A 26,462-nucleotide genomic window follows, 5' to 3' on the forward strand; every position below is an offset into this window, starting at 1 on the left:
CAGCCAACGGGACACATGGCGAGAGGCAAGCTGGAGTCCTGCACCCCTTCCCTCCGCCTCGCTGCTCTCCAGCATCACCCACAGCTCTGTTTTCAGAGGCAAAAGGGTGCAGACCAGCTATGGCAGGCGAGTGTCTTGGGTGAGTGGCACATTGACTGGCAGTGGGTGGGTGGCACGGGGTTGCAGGGGGATGCCAAAAACCTGAGGGCGCAGTGGGTCTCTGCTGCTGAGGCCCTTGGGACTCAGGGCCACCCCTGAGCTGTGGCGTTGTCTGGGCAGGCTGCCAGGGAGAGAGCAATGCTAATGTTGCTACGTGAGAGGCAGGACCTGCATCACAGAGAGGCTGCTGGCTCCATGAAAGGGATGGCTGATGTCCTTCAGCCTCTGTCTGGAGATCCTGTGAGAGAGAGTTTGGGAGAGCTTGTGAAAGAAGGATGGGAAAATTACTGACCATGACGCATATCACAGACACTCATCTGCTGTCCTTTTCACTCTTTCCACCAGACTCCAGGCCTGAAGGGAGTGGGAGCAGGAGGAACTGACTCCTCTCATGGTGCTTCCTGCAGCACACAGCAGGAGGATAAGGAGGCAGCAACTGTTCAGCTCCTTCCCTGCCCTCCCACACCAGGTTCTATCCCGCAGCCACCCATTCCAGCCCATCCCAACCCTGAATGCATCACACAGGGGGCACAGGGAGAGCTGCAATGCAAGAACTGTGTCTTGGCAGCCCTCGGTTTTGGAGGACACTGCTGAGCCAGCAGTGGCAGGATGAGGCAGCCTGGGGAGCCTCTGGGGACCATTCCTGGGCTGCATTTTTCAGCAATGGCAGAGCAGCCCACTGCCTTTTTTCCCCACCTGAAAGGCCTACAAAGGCCTTGACTTCCAGAATAAGAGGTAGCTACAGCCCCTGCAAACCAGCCCAGATCAGATGAAGCTGCCCTGAGATGAACCCACAATGAAGGCAGCCAGAATTGCTGATTGCCTCTGAAAATAAAAGCACTAGAGACCTTTAGCACCCATATCTCCTTCTCTACCTGTGCTGAGGGCTGATCAGGAGCTTGGCTTGTGTGGTGCAGCACAGAACCCCCACTGAGATGTCTGCTCCATCATTCCCATGGTCAGCACTCATTCCTGGAAAAAGCTATGCTCTGTGGAGCCATAGGCTGGAGCTCAAAGGCACAGTGGAGAAAGGAGGCTGGACATGAGCTGTTCCCAAGCCAGAACCAGATTGCCCCCAGCACCTTTTCTGCTTCCAGAGACAAGAAGTGGGCTGAGAAGGTGTGTTGTTATGTTTCTTCACAACACACCTCCTTCTTGGAGACCCTTTTGTGGAGTTCCTGGACCTACATTTTAAATGCTCCAACACAGTTGAAGCAAGGCATAAGCCCACCCTGGGACTTTAGTTTGAACCTGTTCATTTTATGGGACAGTGGGAGAATGTGGGTCCCTTTTCACAAACCTACTTTTACAAGTTTTGGTTGAAATGCTCACCAAGAAGGCAGAGGGTCCAGCTGATCCCCTGCATTGATGTAAGGAGACCCAGTTTTGAGGCATGACAAATTCAGTGACCAGCTAAGGGCCATGGGCTTCGTGGGGAGGCAGAAGCCCTGTGGGACAGGGACACAGTGGGAGCACCAGCTGCCTGCAGAGCTCAGGGGCTGGCTGGGACAAGCACAGCAGTGGGCAGGTGTTTGCATCAGCAAAACCTATCGAGGGCAGCTACTTGCTAAAATAGATGCCATGCAATCAGCTGAAAAAGAAAGTCCCAGTGCCCAGCTGCCTGCTGCAGGCACAGCACAGAGGCAAGTGGCTATCAGGGACAGCCAAAGGCTGTGGAAGGTGATAGGGGCAGCATGCAGAGGTTCTCCCTCTGCACCATGCCAGGGCTGCATCCCAGCACTTCCCTGTGCACCTGGGAATCCTGGCCGGCTGGAGGGCCCCTGCTCACATTCCCTGGAGCTGTCATCCTCCTGCAAGCCCTGTCACCAGCAGCTGCACCTGATGGGGATGTCTTCTGGGGATGTCCTCACTGGCATTGTCCCAAAGGGGAGTTAAGAAACACACCAAGTCACCCACGCTGTGCTGGGTGCTGAGAGAAATGAATCAGCCCCTCCTGCCTTAAATCATGGGATCAGCCTCTGGGTGACTGGAGTGAACTTCTTTGTGTGTGTGGTACTTGGGAGTGGCCATTCCTCATCCCTGGGGCACCACGGGGCTGGGGGCATGTCTCTCAAGCACAAGGGTATGAGTGCTTGTGCAAAGCACCACCCTGGGGGCTGAGGAACCCAAGCAAACCCTCCCAAGACATTGTGCAAGCTGTGGGAATGTGTGGCTTCTGGGCACACTGGCTCTGGCAGCAGCATCCCACAGGCTCCTCTGAGCAAGCTGTGGTAGCACAGCCCCAAGACTTACACCCCAGCATATGGAATCCAGCCCTCCTACAAATGTCACTCCCTGCCTCTACAGGCACCACCCAAATCCACCTTCTGCTCCAGTGAAAACCTGAGTGTGGTTGTGTCATCTGCAAGGAGCAGGACAGCTCCAATCTTCCAGCCTTTCAGCTTGAAATTGGTGGGCTTTTTCCCTATTTAGTGGGCCACATGTGTTGTGATAATTGTAGCAAACTAGGACAAGTAAAAAAGAAAAAAATTCTACAAGAAAAGGGAAAAAATATAGAAATATTGTTCTTCCTCCTCTTCACCTCTAAGATACCCTACAGCCTCCATCCAAAATGCCCTTGCTGTACCCTCACAAGCAGCACTGTGTTCAGGAGAGGCTGGCACTCAGCAGTGCAACCAGATGCTGACGGGAGAACCACCTTCTCTGGGTCTGAGCCTGAAGTTCATCCTGTGGGATTAGAAGATTCACTGCTGATAACTACTCATTTCCATGGTGATTATTCCATTCCACACAGAGTAAATGGTCTGTGTGGCTCTGAGCACCACAGGAGGCAAAGCTCTCATGGGAAAGCCAACCTCAAAACACTTGGAGAGAGGAGAGGAAAGAGGGGTAATGATTTGCCCATCATGGACCAAGCTCTCAGACTTGACAAATGCCCCTGCTGGGATCCAGACCCCCAGCAGGCTGTCACAGCTTGGTACCACCAGCTGTCCTTTGGGTCATTTGGAAGCTGGCAGCACAATTCCATGTGTGCTAACAGCAGAGCACAAATCTGAGGAACACAATTCCAGCTCTGCTGCTGACCTCCAGCATGGTCCCAGAGAGCCACAGCATCTCTGTGCTCCTGCCCCAAGCCTTTTCCCTCCCCATGCTGCAAACCTTTTGGCCAGGGACCATGGTTTTCATGTTTGCAAACAAGTGTGTGAATCATGTGAGGCAAACCCGCTGGGCTTGGAGCAGCATTTCTGATTTACACTGTGGTAAATTACTGCCTCTTCTTTCAAAAATGTTATTTTGTTGGACAGGGTCCTGGTAAATCTGCAAAGAAGGGAGTGGGAGAAATTCCTCATAGATGAATTTATTATTTATTTGCCATCAAGCATCATGCAACCACTTGCCTTGTGCAAGGCTGTGCTCCCCTCAAAGAATGACAGGCCACATGAGTGACCTGCAGCTTGTTTGTCACCACCATCTGTCACCAAGGCCACACAGAGAACCAGGCACAGAGCAAACGGAGGTCAACCTCCTGCTCCAGGGTCCTGTCAGGCTGGCACCAGCAGGACAGGGCTGGGCAAAAGGCTTGTCCTAAGCATCCTGGGGAGAGGCCACATGGCCTCCAGCACTGCTCTGCCCTCCAGGTGAGCAGGGCAGGGCTGCTGTGTGGTGCTGAACATTAGCTGCTGCTCTTCAGCCTCCAAAGCAAGCTGGGAATCTTGGCTCATTCTCTCCCTTGGGCAATTCCATAGAGCTGCTTGGAGAAGCTTCAGCAAAAGGATTTATCCAGAGGTTTGTGTGTGCGTAAAAGTGCAAAACTTATTTCTGGGCTAAACAGAAGAACGAGGACACAAGCATCATAAAGTCACCCCAGGACATTGTGTTAATATTTGAGGTATCTGCAGCTCATGTGCTGTAAAAAACAGTGTGCCACAGTGGATAGTGGCTCCAGAGCACTTGGTGCTGTACAAACAAGGCATAAATTGGCTGCTTCTGCCTAAGAAGGAGCTCACAAGGTTGTTTTTCACCATTGCAATGGGAAGGTAGAAGAAATAAAAGGAGATACAGGACAGCTCACCAGTAAAATGCACATTTTGACCCAAAGTATTCATTCATCCTTTTAGCAGCAGGTCCAGCCAAGTCACTTTGGCTGATTAAGAAAACTTTCCAAACATAGATTGGGGGTCAAATAAGAAGCTCAGCCACAAAAATTACTCATGTTGTGTGGAGGATAAGGAGGGAAGAAGAACATCCTTGGGGAGGGAAGTAGTTGAGAGCAGGGCTGGTAGGGGAGGCACAAGCAGGAGGAGTCTTTGGACTGCTGTGTTGCAGCCAGGGATGCAACACAGATGTCCATCAGGCAGGATGGTTCAGGAATAGAGGTCACATCTCCACAGGATGACCCTCCTGCTGGGGCTGTCAGAACTACCAGGAAGGCTCTGATTGCTTCTCCTTCTGAGAATGCATTTATTTGTGGGTAAAAATTAGGACCTAGTCTACATCAATCTGTCATCTCTTGTTGGTTAATTCACTGAAAGTGGTCTGAAAAAATCTAAATAAAGAAAAATACTTTCCCTTGTTAGTCACTTTCCAGTGATGTATAAATGCTCTGACTGACAATTACCAGTGATATTGATTCTAAATAGGACAGAAAATGAACAGGTGAGTGTGAAATAGAAATTTATTTATAAAGATGCAATTGAAACAAAATCCATCCTGCAGGTCTGAGAGTTTAAGAAGGAAAAAATGCCTTTACTGTATGTCTTTGCTCTCTCTGATGAGGTTTGGGTGCTTCCTCAGGAGTGGGAAGGCCACATCCCTGGTAACAACAGGCTGAAGTAAACAGGCAGCATGGCAACAGCTGAAAATAGGCATGAAAAGCAGCCCAGAGAGAGACCCTCAGCCCAAGGCAGAGCAGTGCAGCATCCATCAGGCTGAGCTGGTGCTTGCTCAACCCTCCACAGCAGGATATCAATAGTAAATGCATTTTAAAATGGAAACGAAATCTTAACTGTGGCAAATGTGGCTGTAGGTGCTTCTTACAGTGCTGAGACATGGAAAAATGCCACCACCACTGGTGAGTCTCCTCAGGGCAGTGATGGTGACTCCATTTGCCTCTCCTGGAGACCTGGCCTCTCTTAGCTCTGTGCTTGTGGGTCCTCCAGCCTGGGAGCTGCAAACTCTCACTGTCACAACCCTGAAACCTTTTTGCAGGCTTGCCCTGTGCCAGAATCCTGAGGGAGGCTGTGCTGTGGCTGCTGGCCCCCAGCACCAGGCTCACTTTCCCCAGCCACACATCCTCAAGCCAGGCCAAGACCTAATTTGCTGGCCACAGGCTGGAGGTGGCTCTCGCTGGGGAGGGAAGGCTTTTGCCAGTTTGTTATTAAATCACAGTGCTATTCATGCTAGCATAGGTTGTCTGGGACTAAATGCACAGCAACTACATACCTGGCTTCTGCCAGACAGCTTGGGGCAGTGATGCAGGGAGATCTGGGTCTTTGAGCAGGGCTCTCTTCCTGTGGCTGACTCGAATCCTTGCCCTGCTCAGCCTCTGTTGCTGCCAAGTTCGTGACTCTCACCCTGGAGGTACAGGAGGGAGAGAAGACCTCTGGAGATGTGCTTTTGGATGTAGGAACTGCTGCAGTGCTGAAGTCCTTTTACTGCTTTATCCCTTGGTATCCAAGTGGCTCATCCTCACCCCACCCAGAGCCACCACTCCTGGCAAAGCTATGACAGCACAGAGGTACATATCAAATGGACAACTGGTCCCAGGTTGGTTCCCAGGACACCCCTAAGGCTCTGGGCTTGGAGGAGCTGAGTATCACAGGAGGTCACCTGGCAATAGTGAGGGTATCTACGTGGAGCTGCCTCCCCCAGCAGTCCTGTGTACCTGTCCTTGTGGAGAAGGAGATCCTCGGGGGCCACCAGTCTTCCAGGAGAGGCTCAAATAAAACAGGAAGGCTTATGAGCAGACGTGTTTGCTACGCCACTGCTGCCAAGGCTCTGCTCCACAGGAATCAGCTGTGGGGAGAGTTTTAACCCAAGCTGCAGTGCCACATGCCTGGCATCGGTACATAAGCAGCCTCCAAAATCATGACGGGGAGTGTGTAGCTCTTTCAGAGCCGATGGTTCCCTCACTTGACATGTCTTCGTCTTGAAACAACATCACTTTGTTGAATTTTGTGGCTTTCTATGTGGAACAACATTAGCTCATCCAAGTCTGTCGTTTATTTGAAAATAAAATTCCAGTAAGCTTTTGTGCCATCTGGCAGAGTCCAGCTGAGTGAGGTTTAGAGAGAAACTGCTGCACACGTGTGCACAAACACATAGACACACCAGAAACACTGTAATCATCATAATCAGTAGTTGCAGGAAGCCTGGCATCATCAGGGCAAGGGAAAGAGGAAAAAAACCAGTGCCTGACTCCTCTCCCAGCCATTTGCCTTCCATGGGGCTTGGCTCCTTCCAGCAGAGGGCATTTTTCAAGCCGTCCCTCCTACACTGCTTCTGCCCCTTCCTTCCTCTGACATGAACTTCCAAGTGGCTCCAGATGTAAATCAAACACAGCTGGGTGAGCTGCAAGCCAGTGCACGCGTCAAATTCACAGCTGCTGCAGGTCACTGCACTGGTTTTGGGGTGTTGATTGGGAGAGAGGTTCTGATTTACACCAGCCTGGCCAGACGCATTGAGGAGAGCATGAAGAATACAGGAGAGGAGTGGGGCCAAGACAACGGCTTCTTGGCTGCTCCATGCAATAGATGAAGTGTTTCATTGGGTGGATTCCCTCCTGGCTTCTCTGGTCCAGGCAGAAAGCAGGACACATGGCAGATCCTTGAGATTTTGTACCACTCATCGCACCCTTACTCTCCTCCCACATCTGTGTACAGAGACCTGCAGCTGGCAAAGAGAAGATGTGGCAATCACCCAGGTACACAGGAGGCCACCAAGCACCCATCTGTCATCTTCTCCCCTGCAAGAGGGCTTGATTTTTTCTTCTCCCTGGTATCCAGGGATAGGATCAATGGGAAAGGTTCAAAGCTGTGCAGGAGAGGTTTAGACTGGATTTTAGGAAACATTTCTGTACCAAGAAGGTGGAGAAACTGGAGCTGACTTCCTAAAGGCGTGGTCAGTGCCCCGGGTGTGCTTGAGAGGCATTTGGACAATGCCCTTTACATCGTGCTTCAACCTTTGGTCAGCCCCAAAGTGGCTGTTGGACTGGATGATCACCATATTTCACTTCCAAGTGAAATATTCTGTTCTGTTCTGTTCTGTTCTGTTCTGTTCTGTTCTATTCTATTCTATTCAGTTGCTTTCCTTAATTTCTTTCAGGTTTCTCCCTTCTTTCACACTCAGCTGCTCATGGGTGTAGTATTAAATGCATGTGTAATGGAAAAGAAATGGAACATGAGATGCTGGTTAGGATATGGAGGACAGTTTACTGGGAGAGCCAAACCCAAAGTCCCCTGGAGTCAGCAGGGAGGTTTCCAATCTCCATTCAGAACCGACACTGCTGGATTTCAGTCAGAATGCATCACATGCATTTAAAACCTCTGCATGCACATCTGAGGGTATTTTTCCCCCGCACTGGACATGGGGAGAAACCTGTGACCCTGAGGTAAGTGGAGGGCAGAAGAGGAAGGCAGGGTGCCCTCAGCCCCAGCCTGTCAGGGTCTGCTTTTGCCTGACTGCTGAGTCCCAGCTCCTTTCTCCACACGAGATCACTGGCACCAGCCTAGAGCTGCTAACAACAGCAGGAGCTGGATCACCTAAGAGCATCCCCTGTGATCCTGACCAGAGAAATAAAATAAAATCAACTCCATCCACAAAGGCTTTAAACCCAGACAGCACAGCATTTCCAAAATGTGGCCCTGGTGAGGCACTGCACCAGCTGAGCTGCAGATGGGAGGCTGATACGCTGTGATAATCCTGCTCTAATTCTTTTTTTACAATGATTTTTTTTTAATATATATATAGTTTTGCCTCTGGCATATGCTGTACTAGTGTAGCAGCTCTTCAAGTACTGTGTTTTTCAGTGAATGTGTGAGTGACAGCACCTAAAAACAGCAGCTGTTACATAAATAAGGTTGGCGCTTCCCTGCGAGCACCGTGGTGGTAGTGGGGACAGAGGCCAGCGCAGCCCAGGGGATGACATCACTGTCCTGGACAGAGGGGGGCAAAGTGGAGGACACCCTCCATGGCAGCACTGGCCACCATTAAGCTCCCCAACCCCCACAGATTGTCACCTCCCCAAGGCAGAGGCTGCTGCGTGCCTGCTGTTTGTCACCAGTGACATTCCTGTCACTGCCATCCTGTAAAACAGCAAATGGATAAAAAGAATAACCCAAAACATGGATTTGTGGCATCTCACAGTTATTTTGCTGGTGCTGTGTATAAGGGTTAACGTGGCCATTGTTCCAGCATGATATATGTTGTGTCTTAATGAGCAGCTTAATTATTTTACTTAGCAGGAGATGGCCAATAAAGTATTAAGAAGCCAAATTTGGGACTTGCTTTCCTTTCATATTAAGATGCAAAAGTCTGATTTGTACTGCCTGTAAATTTGCCGTATTTCAGCATGCATATACTCCTGAATAATTTAGGCTTTCTTTAAGAAGTGATATACCCAGAAAAGATTAATATTCAACAGACGTCCATCATCCAAGCAAACACTTTTTTTTTTTTTTTCCTAAAACTGTACTGAGTTTCTCATAAATTCCCTTAATGGGACAGAAACCATCCTGGTCTTTCTTCATAAGGCTTGTCTGTTTGCCTCAGTTCATAAATGTGACAGGAAAACTTTGTCTGCATAAAGCTTAAGAATGTTCGGCCCCTTGGAAAGACAAGAGAGGATGTTCTTTGAACATTCACCCAGACCCAAAAAGGAATAACAAAGAGGACAGCAGGAGGAAAGCTGGGATCTGAGATCATGTTTGATTTTGTAGGAAGAGGAGATGGCAGAATCCTGGCTGGATACAGCTTTGCTCACACACCCCCTGCCTTGGTGGACAGGAGCAGGGTGAGGGTCACTGAGGCACTCCCAGGGTGTGCATCCCACTCTTGTAACTTTTCTGCACGTTGTAATGTGGCAGTCAGGAACCAGTACTCCCACGTTTCCATTTTGAGAGGTGGAATTCACTGAAACATAAGCAGAACTGAAACATAGTGTGCTTCAGGCTCAGGTATCAGCAAGAGAATGTTTTTCTCTCTCTGACACACCTACAGCTGATACATCTGTGAGGAAAGTGGTGTGAGTGCATCAGCAAAGGTGTGTGATTCACCCATAACTGAGTACAAAAAAGATCACCAGGTTGGGATTATAAAATAAGCATCAGCTTTAAAATTTATGTCTCTGTTCATAAAGCCAAGATTTCTGGTAGGAAACAACTCCAGCAAAATATAAATGGGCATTGATGATGAATTTTGACAGAAGTTCAAGTTTTTCTGAAGGCTGAGGTGGTCTCAGGTAGCTCAGCCTCCTGGCAGGTGAGAACCAGGTTTGTGTTTTGAACCTGGAGCCCAACTTTCTGTGGGTCCAGATGCATTTTTTGGGGCTTGGAACAGCTGGCAAAGGATTTATTTCAGATTATGAAGGCACAGAGGCAGACATCAAGTCACAGCAGGGAAGAACTGCTCTCTAAAAACTGTTGTTCTAAGACCAAATGTCCAAGACATTCATCATTACAAAGGGTAACTGTAAAGGCTGGAGGGAATTAATGGCTTCTTAGAGGTGATATGGTCCCACAGAGGAATTCCAGGCAAACAGCTCTGGAATAAATGATGCTGCTCACTACTTGCTGGAGAAGCAAATGAATTCCCTTAACTACAGACTAAGCCTCAGAGCATCTTCAGCCACTTCAGCTTCCCTGGACAAGCTTGTGGACATAATGCCTGTTTGGAAGGCCCAAATATCCCTGTAATAGCAGTGGTTGAACCTCCTTGCCTCATCCTATCAATCCTTTAATTTGAGACATTTGACATTCATGTCAAGTTGCAGAGTCAGGTAAGATTATTTATTTCAATAAATAATCAAGAAGTGTCTTCAATCAAGTGATAGCCTATTCTCATAATGTAATTAAGTTTGAAGCTCAATTACTATTATCTAAGTCAATGGCACAGGCAGGATTATTACAAGAAAATCCCCAGAGATGTCAAGATTGGTACAGAGGGGCGGAAATGAGAGTTCATTGTAAAGCTGAGTGTAGCCCAGGCCAGATCCTGCTGCTGAGCTGGTCCTGGGCTGTACCCTGGAGGCACACATAAGTCATGGAATTGCCAAAAATCCTTTCTACAACCTGAAAAAGGAGGTGCAAAAATGTGTGAAAGCGGGAGCTAGCCCTGAGAAAATCAGTGCAAGCTGGACATCAGATTCTGGGGCTGGATGGGCCAGCAATGTGCACTGGCCCCAAACCCCCCCTGTGCTGGACTGCACCCAGAGCCCCAGGGCAGCAGTGGTGGTGGGGGGGGTGGGGTGGTCAGAGGGATGGAGCAGCTCTCCTGGGAGGAAAGGCTGAGGGAATTGGAATTGTGCAGCCTGGAGGACAGAAGGTTTTGGGGAAACCTCATCACTGCATTGTTCAGCATTTAAAGGGAGCTTAATAGGAATGATAGGGGCAGAGTTTTAGCAGGACCTGCAGCAATAGGACAAGGGGTAATGGATTTAAACTAAAAGAGGATCAATTTCGATTCGATATAAGGTAGAAGTATTTCATAGCGAGGATGTTTTACGTAGGAATAGGTTGTACGAGGAGGCGGTGGATGCCCCACCCTCAGAAACATCCAAGGTCATGTTGGATGGGGCTCTGAGCAACCTGATCTGGTTGAAGATGTCCCTGCTCGTCACAGGGAGGTTGGGCTGGATGACCTTTAAAGCTGCCTCCCACCCCGAATTATTTGATGAATCTGTGACTCCACATGTCTGTGGCTGGGCGCTGCCAGGCAGCTGTGGCTGTGTGGGAGCTCCAGCTCAAACGTGCGTCTGCATTCTGTGAGCTCCTTATCCTGCTGGGCTGCCGAGCTGCTCTCCTTCCCCCCTCGCCCCCACCTCCTCTTCCCCACGAGGCTGTTTCCTCCAGCTGCAGCAGAACAGCTTAACCACACCGGGCAGGGCTGGATGGGGACAAATCCCGGCACCAGCAGGGCTGAGGACCTCCGGAGATGAAGGACCACCCCTCCTATTGCTCCCTGAGGACAGCACTAGACACAGCTGGTGTCCAGCTTGCAGCTGTTTTCCCTTGGCTCAGCTCTGGTTATTGCCCGAGAGCTCCACTTCATCCTTGCAGCTTCCAAGTCCTTCAGCTGCTTCTCCTGTTTGTGCTGAGGGATGAGGGAAGGCACCAAAGCCTAAACTGAGTGTTCCCCTCCAAGGGACAAACAAGGAGAGCATCACTGAGTTTATTTGGCTTGCATTTCATGAAATAATTTTGAAAGTATCTTTAGCTTTGGAGAACCTGGGTGGTAATCCTAAACACAGGGGTTCAGATGTCACACTGCTGGGATGCTGATGCAACTGGCTCAGAGCCTCAGTGCAGCTTAAGCTCAGGGCCCTTTTGACCATGGAGAACATTTTGGAAAGTGGGGATGGTTTTTCTCCCCTTCTCCATTTGAATTTGCTTATGAAGTTCAAAAGGAAATGGTGCCTCTGAGCTGCCAATAGATGTCTAAGATAATGAATAGATGTTTTACCAAAAAAAAAGCACAGTGCTGATGGAATTTCTGCTTGTACACACAAAAGTCCTCACTATAGTGCAATCCAGAATTTACATGATCATTTCATTTATTAAAAAAAGTTATGTTTCCTTTATCCCTCCTTGCCAAGTAGTGTCCTGTTATGAAGAAGTTTCCTGCTCTTGCCTGTCCTTCCCAGCTGCCTGTTTGTGTTCCAGGTGTCACAGCTTTACATTTCTTGCCAGCTCTGCACGAAGCAGCACACCACTGCACAGAGCTTTTCATAAACCTTTTCCCCTCCTGCTGGGAGTTCCCAGCATGGGACCCTGCAGGAAGCCTGATGCTGAGTCTCTCACTGGGACTCATGGCTTCACCAGCTGCTCACAGCCAGCCAACGTGACCACAGGCTTTGCCACGCCACTGGTGCTCAGTGTCAGCAGCACGGCGCACTCTGGGCTCTGCTGTCTCCTCACGTGTGCCCATGGGCTTGCCATCAAGTGCCCTGGTGGTGGGCACACATCCTGTACACCTGGACTGACACTCCAAACTTAGGCTTTTCCCCCCTGAGCAGAGCAGGCGCTGCAGCGTCTCCTGGCTGTGCTCTCAGTGAGATTTGGTCTCAGCGCTGGGGATCACCTCTGGGCACAAGGAGCCAGCCCAGGCCCCATTGTCTCCTCCACGCTTCATCTGCTGCCAAGGAAAGTGTCAATTAGTGCCAGCTGTCCTCAGCTGCTCATTGCAGGGCTGAGAGGGGGCCTGGAGCTGGGCCCCCTCTCTTGTCTTCTCTTTGTGGCATCTCACTCCCTCAGTTTGCCCATTGATGTCCAGGGATTTCCTAAAAAACAAAAAACAAACATAAAATCCTTATTCAGGCAGCTTGATGTTCAGTGCCCTGCTTTATTTCATATGTTTGAAGTGTAATAGATTATTATTAAAATAGAGCAATGTGGTAATAACTCTCCATACTGTGAGGATGCTCAGAAGCCAGAGCAGCCTGGGGCTTTTGCAGCCCTCTTGCCCATCTGCACTTACTGGTCCTTGGCTGCTGTCCGAGTCTAGAACAACCAGCAAGGGGAAATCAAGAGGCATCTCCTAAAAGGAAATATTTCTGGGTTTCAGATGGTCACCAGCACCATGGTGCCACCAGAGCAAGCTGAGATGTCACCAAACAGCAGCAGCACATTTCCTAGCACAGGTTAGCTCATTTAACCATCATTCCCAAAAGCTGAGTATCTTAGCTGGAGTTTAAGCCATCCCACAGGGCTGAGTGGGTAAATCCATGCCCATCCTCTCGCCACTGGCACATGTGTGCAGTTGTGTTTGAGCCTGACCTGGGACATCTGTGCTCCTGGGAGGTGTCACTCAGCCTTGAGGGGCAGCAGGGTGCCCTTTGGACATCCTGCCCTGCTGAGGCTGCAGGACTCAGCGATGGCTTTGTCACCTGGGGTGGTTTTGATGCTTTAAGTTTTAGCTTTCATATTTTCCAGATTCTGTACTGCCTTAGTAACTCTGAACTTCATATAAAATGTTAGCAAGTTCTCTTCACAGTTTAGTTAGACAAAACCATCTTTTTCCAGCCTGAGAAACAAGGACACTGTTGCAGCTTCAGGCCCCAAAAGTATAAAAAACAGCGAACTGAGGAGAGCAATGTAGGAGGATGGGACTTCATAACCTGAAGCTGTAATGGGACAATTAGCCCCAATATGTAAAAGGACCAAAACTTATAAAAGCATGAAAACTTGTGACCCATCATCCATCTTGGGTAGAGCCACAGCTGGGCTCTTGTACTGCGCAAGGTATATCCTTTGAAGGCCTTTTAATAAATACCTGCTTTATTCCTTTAACACTGTCTAACCTCTGTTCTAGGTAGCCTCTCGAGGCATCAGTTTGAGCTCAGGCCGTACAAACCAGAGTTCCAGGCAGCAACTCCCTGCAGGGTCATGGCATAGGGCCCTGCACAGGGTCAGGCAGAAGTGACAGAGGTGGAAAAAATTTGCCATAAGGAGGCAAGGCAAACCATTTTTTTTTGTCTGAAGCCATTGCTTCATCAAACAACTCACATTCCTCACCCTGGCAGTAATTCCCAGCTACCAGCCAGCCCCTTTAGACTCACAAATGGCACGTGGATAACACCGCAGCTGGTCATTTGGCCATAGCATGTTTGCAATTTATAGCTGACATCCCCAGAGCCCTGCTAAGTCACTAAGCAGCCTTGTGGTCTGAGCAAAGGTTTAGGAGCCAGGAAAATCTGGGATGAATCATTTGCTCATGCACTAGTGACCTGAGAAAATCAGTTGACCTCCTTGTGCCTGGGCTGTGAGAGCAGCCACCAGGAGCCCTGCAGATGTCAGAGACTGTCTTGTCTGGCTCCAGCCAAGAGCAAGTCCCTGGCCCTGGCAGAATCATGGAATGCACGGGGTGTGTCCCAGAGCCAGGATCCCACAGAGCTGCAGCCACTCGGGCTGTCTTGATGGGGTTGCCAGCCCCAAGCTCTTTGAAAGCCGAGGGAAAACTTTCAGAGATTTCTGTGTGTTGCAGCTTGGGACTCACTTCCCTCCAGTGTCTGTCTGGATTTTGAATAGCTCATATAATATGTTATAAATGACAATTAAAATATAAAATGAAGAGGGGAGCAGATGGCTTCAGGCAACATTTAAAAATAACTGAGACTATTTCTAAATGCAGATCACCAGATCCAAAACAGCCCTGGGCAGACTTAGCTGAAGGTTATTTTCTGGCTTGGCTGAAAGGACATGTGTGGTCTCCATCAGTTCTCAGAAGATGCTGTTAACAGGACATTTTCTGGCAAAGGCAGGAGGGGACACCCCTCATGGGCAGTGCTGAGGACACAGACGTTCACTCCTCTCTTTTGAGGGCGGAGCAGTGACAAAGGCAGGTTGGATCAATGTCCTGTTTCACCCTGAGGAAGGTGCTGTGCTGGAGGTTGGATCAGGGAAGAGGAGCTATGCAGTGCCCTAAATTCCCAGCCATCTTCTCCTTAGGATGCGGCTGCTCACACCATGGGCATTCTCTGCCACAGCAATATCACAGCCACATAACACTGTCCCAGCAGTGAGACAGCTTTGTTTCTTTCCCTGACACCTCAGCTGACATAACTTCTGCCTCCAAATGTTTGACCCAATGGGGAAAATTACAGAGACACCATGAGATAACTTGTCACTTGCCTGGAGAAACTGTGTCTGTGAACGTCTGGCTGTGAGGGAAGGCCATCATGAAGGGAGCCCTTGCCACTAAAACAAGACATCTGCAGGAAAAAAAGGCATCTGCAGGAAAAAAAGAGGTGATCTGGCAGCACCATATCTGCCTAGATTTTGTGTGAGTGCAGAAGAACCACATTCAGCTCACGACACAACTTCACATTTGTGCTCCTTGCCTTGGAGGTGATGACCTCGAGCAGTGTGGGCATGGCTTTTCCTCCACAGGCTCAGTGGCCAAATGCCCCAGCCAGCATCCAAGGCCATGTGCTGAGACATGTGGGCTATTTTTACAAATCCTGTGCTGCAGAACAAGATTTGCGTCCCGAGATTTTATTAGACTGGATTTCCCTCTCCTGGAGAAATGGGAACCAGCATGGCCCGTGAGGAACCAGGTTTGCTTGGCCAGGATGCAGCACTTGGGCTGAAAAGGAGTCAAATACATGTCTTCTGCCCATGGAGACTTCCAGGCCAGGTTAGCTCTCATTTCCACAGGTTAGCTCTGTCCCACAGGGGAGCAGATGGATAAAACTCTACGCCTTGCACTGCACAAGACGTTTGAGTAGATGATCACAGTGGCCATTTCAAGCATTCTAATTAAGAGTTTGATTTTGCTATGTTAAAAACGAGCATGGTTATAATTTGCTTTTGCTTTTGTTTTTCCTCTCTTGAACACGCTTCCATCTCTGGCTTTGCGCTGAGCCCGGAAGCAGAAGTATCACGTTACTATGAGAGAAGTGAGTTTTGTGGTATTTCCATCCCATCCAGAGCCAGGAAACATAGGCAATTTTGCAAGACAGCTTATAGTCAGTAAATTTCCAGCTTGGTTTATATTTCTGTATTTATTTAGATTTGTGCTAGCCATGTAAGAGAGCACTCATTCCAAGTGAGGTGCTGTGGACAAACTTGCAAAAAAACCCCAGAGTTCATAGAATGAGGACCCCGAGCAATAGGGATTTCAGTGGACCAGTGAATCTTCTCTTCTGAAAAGGCACTCAAGGTTGACAAAGACATGGACAGCCAGCTTCTGGTAACACTAATTCTTCACAGTAACTCAAAAGCAAACTTTTAGTAAAATCACCATCCCTGACAACATTTTCTTATACCCTTGAGACCTTCCCTTGAACTTTCTTCCTTCCTTTCTTTCCCTGCACTGTAACACATTGCATTTACAACTCACACAGTCTGGGCCCAGGGGCACAATACCCTCCTAGTGTCTTCCCACATCCCGGCTGACAACCAGGAACCTGGACAGATGTTTACACCTGCATAGGAAGAGCCATGACAGCTCCAGGGACCAAAATCTCCTCTCCTGACTCCTCAGTCAGTGGTAAAGCTCTGCCACAGGCAGCAGGATTTGGATTTCTCATGGGAGGGCAGCACTCACACCAGCTTTGCTTGTTTAGGGTCGCAGCCAATCTGTCCCTGTTGCTGTTCCAGTGTTCCCAAATACCCTCAGACTGGCTGTGTGTGTGCAAACCACACGCAGTCACACACAGCACAAACACCCTCAGGTCCTAGAACAGAACGATGAAGGGCTGGGAGGGGTTTTTGGGAGTACCAGGAATTCTGCTGGCTTTATCAAATTGGGGTGGGAGCTTTTGTGCCAGACAAAGCCGCCACTGCAACTCCCCAGTGGGCTACAAATGGGCCAGAACCAACCTCAAAGCCAGCAAAAGTTGACTTGAAAAAAAAGAATACAAACCCTTAGCCAACTTCTATCATCCAACACTGATTCATGACTGAAAATAGATTTCTCAAACCCTGTTTCTGGGTTGTCCTGTGCTCTGCTGGACACAACTATGGGTCTCTACAGCAGGGACTGATTTAACACAGGTCCTGGGTGTTTCATCCTGTAATGCTGGCAGGGCAGGGAAAAAGAAGCAAGGAAAAATGTCTTTATATCTTTGGTAAGGCAGCAAGTGCTCCTAGGAGATGATTGTGAAATTCAGATTGACATATCCCAGTTGAAGGCCATTACAGGAAACACTGAGGGTGTGTCCAAAATCCAGTTTTTGTGGCAGCTCAATGTTATTGGGAACAAAACCTATAAATGTTGCAGATTTTGGGGGCCAGAAGGGAGTAACTTATTAAGGGAATTTGGGCCTTTGGGCTGTAACTGGATCCCCCCACTGCTCTTGCCATCTGGATGAAATCTGAATAGTGACAGAGCCCACACAGAGCAGTGGCTGGGTTGACCCCACAGCCTTGCACACGGGTGTGCGTTGCCTTAGCAAAGGCCACATGGCTGCTCCATCAGGGAATGAGGACTGTGCAATGATTTACCACAAGAAGGGCTGCTAGGAAAACCTGCTTACATTGAGTCAGATATTGGATGTTGATGATCTACAACATTTAAACAGAATTTTTAAGTCATAAGAACATCATGCTCCTACACATTTTAGCTTATTGCTTTGGTTAATCAGTAAACCCCATGGTCCAGGCCATGCCCAGGTCTCACCTTACCTGAGCGGCAGCAGACAAAGGTAGAGACATGGAGAAAGAAACTTCCAGTATGAAAAGAAAGTTAACTCTTGGCTGTTTGCAGCAAGAGAAAAACATGGAAATAGCAAATTAAAAAGGCTGCTTGTCCTCTACTTTGCAGCTTCCTGCTTTGGCCTGAAAAATTGCAGCATATAAATAGAGCGGGCAAGTGTGAGCTTGTGGTAGCAATACACCACTGCACATTTCAAACCCCCACAGCCTGAGTTCCTTTTGAGGCGTTTTGAATGATTCTGGGAAAATTCAGGGTGTTCAGCACAGGCACCTGCAAGCAAGAGTCGTGCTCCTGCGGGCATCCCAGGGCAGCAGAGAGGTTATCAGCCTTACATCTCAGCTTTCTCCTCTCAAAAATAAACTTGGCAGCCTTCCCCAGAAGATAAGCACGTGCTTTCCAAAGAAAACATCCTCGCCTGCAGATGCTTTTGTCACAGCAGCAGCAGCAGCAGCAGTGGTGGAAAGGGAGGAGCAGAATTCACTTGCAGGCCAGAAGGGAGTGAGCCAGTGCCGAGGGAGAGGATTGCTCCCTGAAACACCTCTTGAATTAAAATGTGCCTTGGGGGCAAACATTTTGAAAAAGAAAAGCCTTGGCATTAGGTTCTCAGTCCTGCATGTGAAACTGCTCCCCTTTAGAAGCTTAGAAGCTTAATGCTGTTTTGGGGGCTTTTAAAGTATGACTTATGTTGAAAGCTCGTTGCATGAAACCCCGTTTTCTCGTAGAATATACTTTGTGCAAAATCATCTAACAAACCTGGTAGTAAACAAGCTCCTTTCTGTTTAGCCTTAAAATCATACCAGAGAATAGAAAAGAAAGTTAATTCTACTCAAAATCTCAGTAAGCTGGTGGAACAAGTGCACAGGAGAAACAGTATGCTCCATTTAATAGGATTTTTCTTACTAATTAATTAGCAAGCTTTTTCTTGCTAAGAGGAGGCCTTACTCTTTTCCTCATAAATACTGACTATTTGTAAAAAAAAACCAAAACAGCTGGGAAAAAGGGAAAAAAGCACTTGTATGGTGTAGTTTATCCGTTTATCACAGGTTTGTAGGGAGGGCTCTTCCTTTTTTCACAAGACTACAGATTTCCTTAGCCCAAGTTGAGAGACACAATTTGTCTTTCTCAATTCTTTCACCCAGAGGAGCCTTTGGTCCCTCTCTCAATGTGCTACCTGAAAGCGTTACACTAAAAACATTAAAAAAAAAAAAAGGACAAAAATGTGCAAAATAATCTCACACAGAAAAGCCTGCATCATAGTATTGTGGAATCATAAAGGTTAGAAAAGATCAGTCAGCAGCAGAACTCCTGAGACTGTTTGCCTTGAGCCTGCTCATCCCCACCTGGTAACACTTGACCCATCACCATCCCTGCCTCTGCCATCCACTTTCATCCAGGGCTCCCCTGGCCTCAACAAAGAACATTCCACCAAATCCTACACCAGCTGCCACCCAACCTCTGGAAAAAGTGGCACGTCTGGATCCATCATCCTGGATGGAGCAACCTGTGCCTGAAATAAAACAAATTATTGCATTCCTTGCTGCATTCAGACTCCATCCAGTCAGGGCTGAAGAAATGGGTGCACACCCACAGCCTGGTCCCCCACCCAGCCTGCTCTTCCCAAACCAGAACACACATTTCCCCCCAGCCTTAGCACCAAGAATGAGACAGACATATATAAAATGACACATTTTATTAAAAGTTACATTCAGCAGCAATGGGCACATTTACTTATATAAATTTTAATTGTCAAGGAGCTTATAATTATAAATCTCTCTAAGGCATTAAAAACTCTTAGATGTTTCAACTTCATTGAAATAATTTCATATAAATAGGTAAAGTAAATTATACTTGCCTAGGAAGAGGTTACCCCAGCTGCATTAAACAAAGACATACACATAAGTATATGTATAAAACAATGATTTTTGTCACAAACTCATTCATAAGGATATTTCACAATCTTTAAGCCTTGAGGCCTGGCCCTGCAACCATTATCCACACAAGGAGGTTCCTGTTTGCCTTACCACATGTGAGTGTATGGGTTGCTCACATGGATGAGAGCAGGGCAGGGCCTAAGTTTTGACAGAAACAGCAAAGATGTTGAAATTCTCAGTGAAATATATTTACAGTCTGTGTAAGTAGCATCACCTTCGGTTTCTGATCATAGACGTCTCTCTGGGAAGCTATGTACAGCAGAAAGGCACTGTGGCCAAGGCGAACCAGCATCTGTTCTCTGATTTTGATACTGTAACTCTCCCTTCTGAAGAGCAGGAGCTGGGCTTCTGAGCCTGAGGGGATATGGTTTGGGGTGTGAGTCAGAGGGAGCACCAGCAGCACCCACCTGCAGCCCTGAGCTCGGGGCACAAACCCATTCAGCCTCAAGTTCTTCCAGCTCCGGCAGCAGAAGCCTCCCCTGAAGTGCAGCTGCTTTTTCTGAATGTAAACAAGAAAAGTGCCAACCCATTCCAGTATTAGCCAATGACAAACCCCCCAATAAATAATCTTATAATTGAATTGTGCTTTATGTTTTAGAACCACACTTGTGAGAAAGAGGAAATTGCTGTTGCAACAGAAGCAGTGAGTAGATCTGAATAGCTCTATGAACTAATTTGGATTAATACAGCTACAGGGTCTGCGTCTCTACCAAATGAGTGCTGACTTTATGTTTGTGGGTAACTCCTTTGGCCATCACCTCTCACAACCAGGGTGCTCTCTGGACTAAGGCCAATGGAAAGAGATTTTCATCCAGTAAAATACACAAACTTCTGATTTCTACACTATTTTTGAAGGACACAATTGAAGCCAATGGGAGATGTTTTAGGGGTAGAAGGTATAAATATATTGCTACAATATATTTCTTTTATCTCAGCCACATCACTGCCACAAAAAATAAGAAAAAAAAGTAGCTTCAAGAACTGGTTTGAATTTGGGATAAAGAGAGTGAAATACCCCTTCCTTCCCTTTACTCTAAGCCTGTTGGTTTGAATAGTGCCTTAACCAGGACAACAGCATTTCTCCAGGAAGAAACTGGAAAATATTTACACCAATAATACTTTTTCATTTGATCAAAATATCTTTTATAAAAAAATGAAAATTTTACAGGGACAAATCATTGCAAAAATATTTTGGTTTAAAAAGTGACTCCATGTAACAAGAGGTGCATTTTCAAACGTGAGACAATCTGGTAACCAAAACCCACTGAAAATGAAAGCAAACTGAGGACACAACTCCCATTTGTGTCCCTCAATTTTTTCCTAAAAGACAAAAGAGTCCCCTAGGGCTCTGTGGAAACTCTGTAACTTTTCTTTCAAGCCATCCCAAGAAATACAGGATAGAGCAGAAACCTGCACTGGTGACTTAGCTGCTGCCTTTCGTAGAGCTGAGAGCTGGAAGGAGCTTCTCTGATGTTGCCCCCCTGTTCCCCACCAGGCTTCCCTGCAAACCCGTGGAAGTGGAAAGGGCAGGCAAAACCATCAACTCATGATCCATAGCTCAGAGGAAAGCTGGCAGAATTTGGTGTTTATTTACTCAAGTCAACTCTTGCTGAAGATGAGTTTGTGGCAGGTAATGACACCATTACAGTTCTGTACAGAAAGATATTTCTAAGTTTTTGGTTTTTTTTTTTTTTTTTTTTTTTTTTTTTTTTTTTTTTTTTTTAATAAAATCCCATACACGCTTCAAACTATGGGTATAATTTTTTCCCCCTGAATCCTCCACTGGAACTTGAATTTAAAACACAGTTTAACTCTCAGTATGTGAAACCTCACGGCCACATTAACTGAGAACATCTGAAGCCAGGAGAAAGAAATCACTTCCACTTATGCTGTCAGTATTATATGCATAACATTCCCACAGCTGTAGATCCATTGTGCTCCATGTTATAAATAAGAAATTGCATGGTGACAGCTAAAATTCAAAAGCGTTAATGTTTCTCTTTGCAACTTTTTCTTTCTTTTTTTTTTTTTTTTTTTTTTTCCTTCCTTCAGTCTTTTGAGGTTTCTCCCCTTTCCCTCCTAGGAGAAGTTACTTGAAGCAACATCACCGCTTACAGACTGACATAGTAATTAAAAAATAGTAAATGCCAAGCAAATATGACTGATGTTGCTATTTGGCAAGTGAGCCAGAGACGACCTAGTGATTCTGAGCCAGGCTGTCGTGCTTGCCTCAATAAACACCTTTCCTTCTTCTGCTCAGCTTGGTTTTCCCAGCACTCTGGGGAGAAAGGGGCTCCCAGGATGTGGCCAAGCGCTGTCCCAGCCTCTGTCCCAGCCAGTCCTGGAGCCAGAGCTGAGCACAGCCCAGCCAGGCCAGGCAGGGAATACAAACGAGCTGCCTTGTATCGCTCACATTCTAGGTTGTGGTCCCTCCCAACCATGAAAAACAGCTACAAATTGTTCCCAGAGCTAAACCACTTAACATCTTGGCACTTGGTTGTTTTTAACTTTGTAACAATAGGCACTGTTCACTCCTCTCAATCTCAGTTTTTTATTCTATAATAAAGCGGGAATACTGATGAAAGGCTAGTCACGGCTTCTCCCCGTGGTATCAGGGTGGTGGCATGTGATGATTCACATGGGGTGTGTTTGATCCAAGAAAGCCCAGCCTCTGCTTATTCTTCCTTTGTTCTGTCATCTAAGGTGGAAAGGCAGAGAGAGACAAGTTGAGCTTTTTTTTTTCTTTTTACTATTATTTAGCAGTCACAGAGCAAGATACATATAAGCAAAACAACAGGGAGTGGAATTCTTTTCTTCAGCATAGAAAATTAAAAGTAAGGGATGTCTTTGAAGTGGGAGATCTGTTTCCTGCAAAGTATGGACATTTTATTCTCATTTATACATTATTCTTATCCCCCAGCAGGTCTTACAAAGTATTATTTGTTGTGTAGCTATTGTGTTGTGTAGCCCTGCAGAGGGTCAGCATTTGCTCTTGGTGCTGTAGAATCACAGAATGAAAAGATGGCCCCGGCCACACAGAGTTTAAATTTAAGCCAGGAGAGAACGGATTCAGCCAGAGTGGGATGAAAAAAATCCCATCAGGATGTTGTGGGTAAGCACAATGAGCAATGGTCTCAGCACATTCAGCCTAAACCTTTGTTGGGTTTTTCACAGGGATAAGTTTTAAGGAGGGATTTGAAGGGGAATAATTAGATAACTCTGTTGATGCCACTGAAGGGCTTCCCATAAAGAAAACACACATGCTTTTCTGAAACTGTAATAAGCAAAGCAGAGGTGACCAGCACCTGCAGCAAAAAAGAAGCTGGCCTTTTCATCCTGAGGGGAGAGCAAACATACCAGGCAGGTGATGTGGGCAGGAGCAGGGCTTTAAGGGAGGCCAGCAGCTTGTGTTCCACACAAGAGAGCAGAGGGAGCTGCAGGAGGGGCACCAGCACAAGGGTGACAAAGGCAAAGCAACAGGCTCTGCAAATTGTTTTCACAAGGGCACTGTTGATGTTCTCAGTGGGGGAAAAGCCCAAGGGCTAGACACAGAATGCTTTTTTTCCTCCAGGCTCCCATCAGTATGCAGCTATTCCTGACACTACACTGCTTTCACTGCTGGGTTATGCAGTCCCCCATCCCTTCTGCAGTTTCCCCTCTGTCCTTGCACACTCACCAGGAGCATCTCATGACTAATTCCCCTCCAGAGTTTTCTCCTTACCTGATCTTTGCTGTTGCTAACAGAGTACAATTTGATTCCAAACCCTCATCAGTGTATCTACCCAGAAAGCTTGCTGGAGGGAAAGATAAAACCTTCCTGAGACAAAAGTCTCTTTTGTAGCGCTGTCCTGACTGCGACTTGATGGAAAGCAGCACCTTCACCCACACGTGCTTACTTTGCTACCCACACAGGGCACTTACCTGTTCCTTGAGCTCAGCCAGCTGACTGGAAAGCTGTTTCACAAGGCTCATGGTTGACTCCAGCCTCTCCTGCAGGTTCCTGATTTCATTTTGCTCACTGTCGCCTTCATTGCTAACCAGAGACATGGCTCTCATCCGAGGGAACCAGTCCAAATTCTTCTCCTACACGGGTATTAGAAAAATAAGGCATGTTAGAAAAGGCATTAGAAAAATAAGGGTTTATGCAGGGCTACTGCATACTAAGCTGAGACTAGAGAAAAAAAAAAGCTCAGAAGGACTTCTGCTCAGTGGATGATACACAGCAAGTGAGCTTAAGCAGTAAATTCAGAAAGTATTTAAAACAGGCAGTTTTATTCTTGGTTCTCATTGGCTACAGAGGAGGTAGGCTACCAACTGGAAAATCTGGGTTCCCCACAGCTGCACCTGTGCTGCAGTTGGAACAGTGTTGGCACATTCACCTGTGGCTCTGGCAGGCAGAAATGCCCCCATTGGGAAGACTCCTCTGGTACACCAGGAAACCCTCAGTGCTCCCCATGCTTTGCTCTGAAGTGTATGCAGGGACACATTTCCCCTCTGTCTCTTCAGCTTGGCTGGTCTCCATCTATTTTGGCTGTCCTTGCAGCAATGTCAGCAAGGCAACACCAGGAAAACAAGAGCCTTCCAGATCAGCCTCAAGCACTTCTACTGGAAGAGCTGAAGGACCTGGATCCAGCTGCCCACAATAGGAGATGTGGGGTCCTGGGAATGGCTTAGGCTTCAATGTGCTGTTCAGACTGTGCATCTTGGATAAATGCAAGCACAACCCCGGGGCCAAGGGCTAACCTGCACTGCACGGAACAGCACTGGGCCGAGCTGGGTGTTTCTTTATCCATGGACTCAGGCTATGAATTCAGCCATGACCAAACCACTGTAAACAGACAATATGAGTCAGGAAGGTGCTGCTTATCCGCATGAGTGCGAATTGTGTCCATTGCTCAGGGGAAGAGATATTTGTGTGCAGAGCTTAACAGACGGAGGAGACAGAAGGGTGCAAGACCAGGAGGAGTGGCAGCCACATGGAAAGCAACCTGCTTTGCCCTGAGACCAAGGGAACAAAGCAGGTCCTGCAGTGGGCAGCATGCACACACCTCTGCCCTGTGCCTCGCAGGCAGTGGGAGGATGTGGCTGGGCCACATGCACTTGATAACTTGAGAAGACAAGCAGAATGAGTGTGTTTCTTCCAGTCCCCTGAACTGTGAATGGCCCCACACAAATAGCACTGTGTCGGGAGGAACAGAAAGGAGCTCTTGCCAAAAGTCCACCTACAAGACATCTGGAAGGCAGGAGCTCTGCTACATATGCTCTCCAGGTATTTGGTAAAGTTTTAAGTTCATCAAACTGATCATAGTCTTAGACTTGGCCTCTATTTTTCCTACGAAAATAGAGAAGGCAGTGATGATTCTGCATCATTTACAGCTGAGCAGCCCAGGGCAGCCATGCCTGAGCAGGGTCCAGGAAGGCTGGTCCGGCAGAGCTGTGAACCTGGGATACACCAAGGCTTTATCGTGCTTCCAGGAGGATTTCCTTTCACCTCTGTAATGCTCTGTCCTGACCACCAAACCCTCCCCTCCTACAGCAGCATGATTTAGAAACAGCTAGGCTAAGCCTGAGTGAGCATGGCAGCACTAACAGTACTCATGTTCGTCCACTCTTCATGTTAGCCCGGTCCCTTCTGTTACTCTGGATAAGACTAAATACAAAGCTGTATGAATTTTAGCTTTTTTTCTTCTTTTTATCTCAAAACTTCCAATGAGTTTTTGTTTGGCTGGGCAACCCCCGGTCCTCTCCCAAAATCACCAAAGATGCCCAGGGAGCAGGAGTGTGTCCCCGGGCTGCATTTTGCAGCCCTGGGCTGGCAGCTGTGGACCCGGTGGAATGTGGCCTCTTTGCTTGCCGCTCACTTCTTGAGCCTCGTGATCTCATTATGACAATTTACTGTGGTTACACATGATGCCATTTTCAATGGGTCATAACTCATTCAAATCAAAACCTGTTTTCACCAGCTCTGCTGGGGAGCTCAAGAGGCACGCACGTGACCCTCCCTGTGGATATCCCCAGCTGACACGTGGAGCAGGAGGATCCTGTTTCTGCAACACGCAGTCCTGCTTACAAGGCCAGCATTCATCTTCCACCAGGACACGCTGATATTATGTTAAATTTATTTTGGCTAGGATGTAGCAGAGCATTTATCACGTGCCTGGTGTCAAGCACAGGTGTACTTATTTATACTAAGCTTAGTTTGTGCACAGTACCTTTCTGGATCGATGCCTTTTGCTTTCTTCTTTTTTTTTTCAAAATGTTTGCCAGCAAATTTGTCTGCCACTACAGGCACAGAACTTTAATTCAAGGCAGCTACAATGAACAGAGCTGCACTTGTACCTGAATGTTTCCTGGAAAGCTCTGGTATCTGCACTCATTACAGCTCCTCCTGCTTGAAACACCTGAGGATACCAAATGCAAGGCCACAGGAGCCAGAGGAGGGAACAGGAGCCCTTTCAAGCTTCACAACAATGCCAAAGTTCCTAAAGCCAGGCTGCACAAGGAGAGAAATCTGAGACTCCATCATTGTGGCTCGTCTGTTTGCCGAGTACTGCTGCCACGATTGGGAAATGCATTTTGCTCGTTTTGTTTTTTCCATCTGCCACTCCCTCACTCCTCGAGGAGACAAGGCAGAGACCTCCGGCTGATTTGGAAAGATTTTTGTGGACTGACCCTCCACCACACTGCAGCATCCAGAGGAATCTGTGCAGGTGCCAGACACCCTGCCTGTCCTGAGGCTCCCAGTGTCACCTCCTTCCCTCCTTCTCGGCATGACATTACACAGCCTGGAGAGAGAGGTGGCCAGGAGCAGCTGGAGACAGGGATGGCACAGGCAGCAGGCACCTCACCTGCTGCCACACAATGCTGTGGAGCACACAGAGCAGATGTGGCTCTGCAGCTGGAACCACTCTGCACCACATGCCAGCTCATCTTGGCCACCACAAGCCCCAGAGTCACAGGACTTCAGCAACAGACTCACGTGTGCCCAGTTATTGCCTTCCTAGAAATGCTGTGACAATCTCTTCCAGGAATGAAAGCCAG

General features: G+C 47.7%; 1 protein-coding gene across 1 annotated transcript in view; it reads right to left on the reverse strand.

The window, feature by feature from the left end:
* Positions 1–21,958: 21,958 nt before the first annotated feature.
* The window catches only part of LOC121354240 (inositol 1,4,5-trisphosphate receptor type 2-like), a gene marked incomplete at its 5' end in the record, with an annotated part of 75,660 nt that continues 71,156 nt past the window's right edge, over positions 21,959–26,462 (reverse strand). The window contains 2 exons of the mRNA XM_041468679.1: positions 21,959–22,119; positions 23,343–23,504. Of these exons, the coding sequence (XP_041324613.1) occupies positions 22,033–22,119; positions 23,343–23,504 (249 nt within the window). The remainder of the gene's footprint in view (positions 22,120–23,342; positions 23,505–26,462) is intronic.

This window comes from Pyrgilauda ruficollis, unplaced genomic scaffold (genome assembly GCF_017590135.1).
Source record: "Pyrgilauda ruficollis isolate IOZ18807 unplaced genomic scaffold, ASM1759013v1 scaffold227, whole genome shotgun sequence".
NCBI lineage: Eukaryota > Metazoa > Chordata > Aves > Passeriformes > Passeridae > Pyrgilauda > Pyrgilauda ruficollis.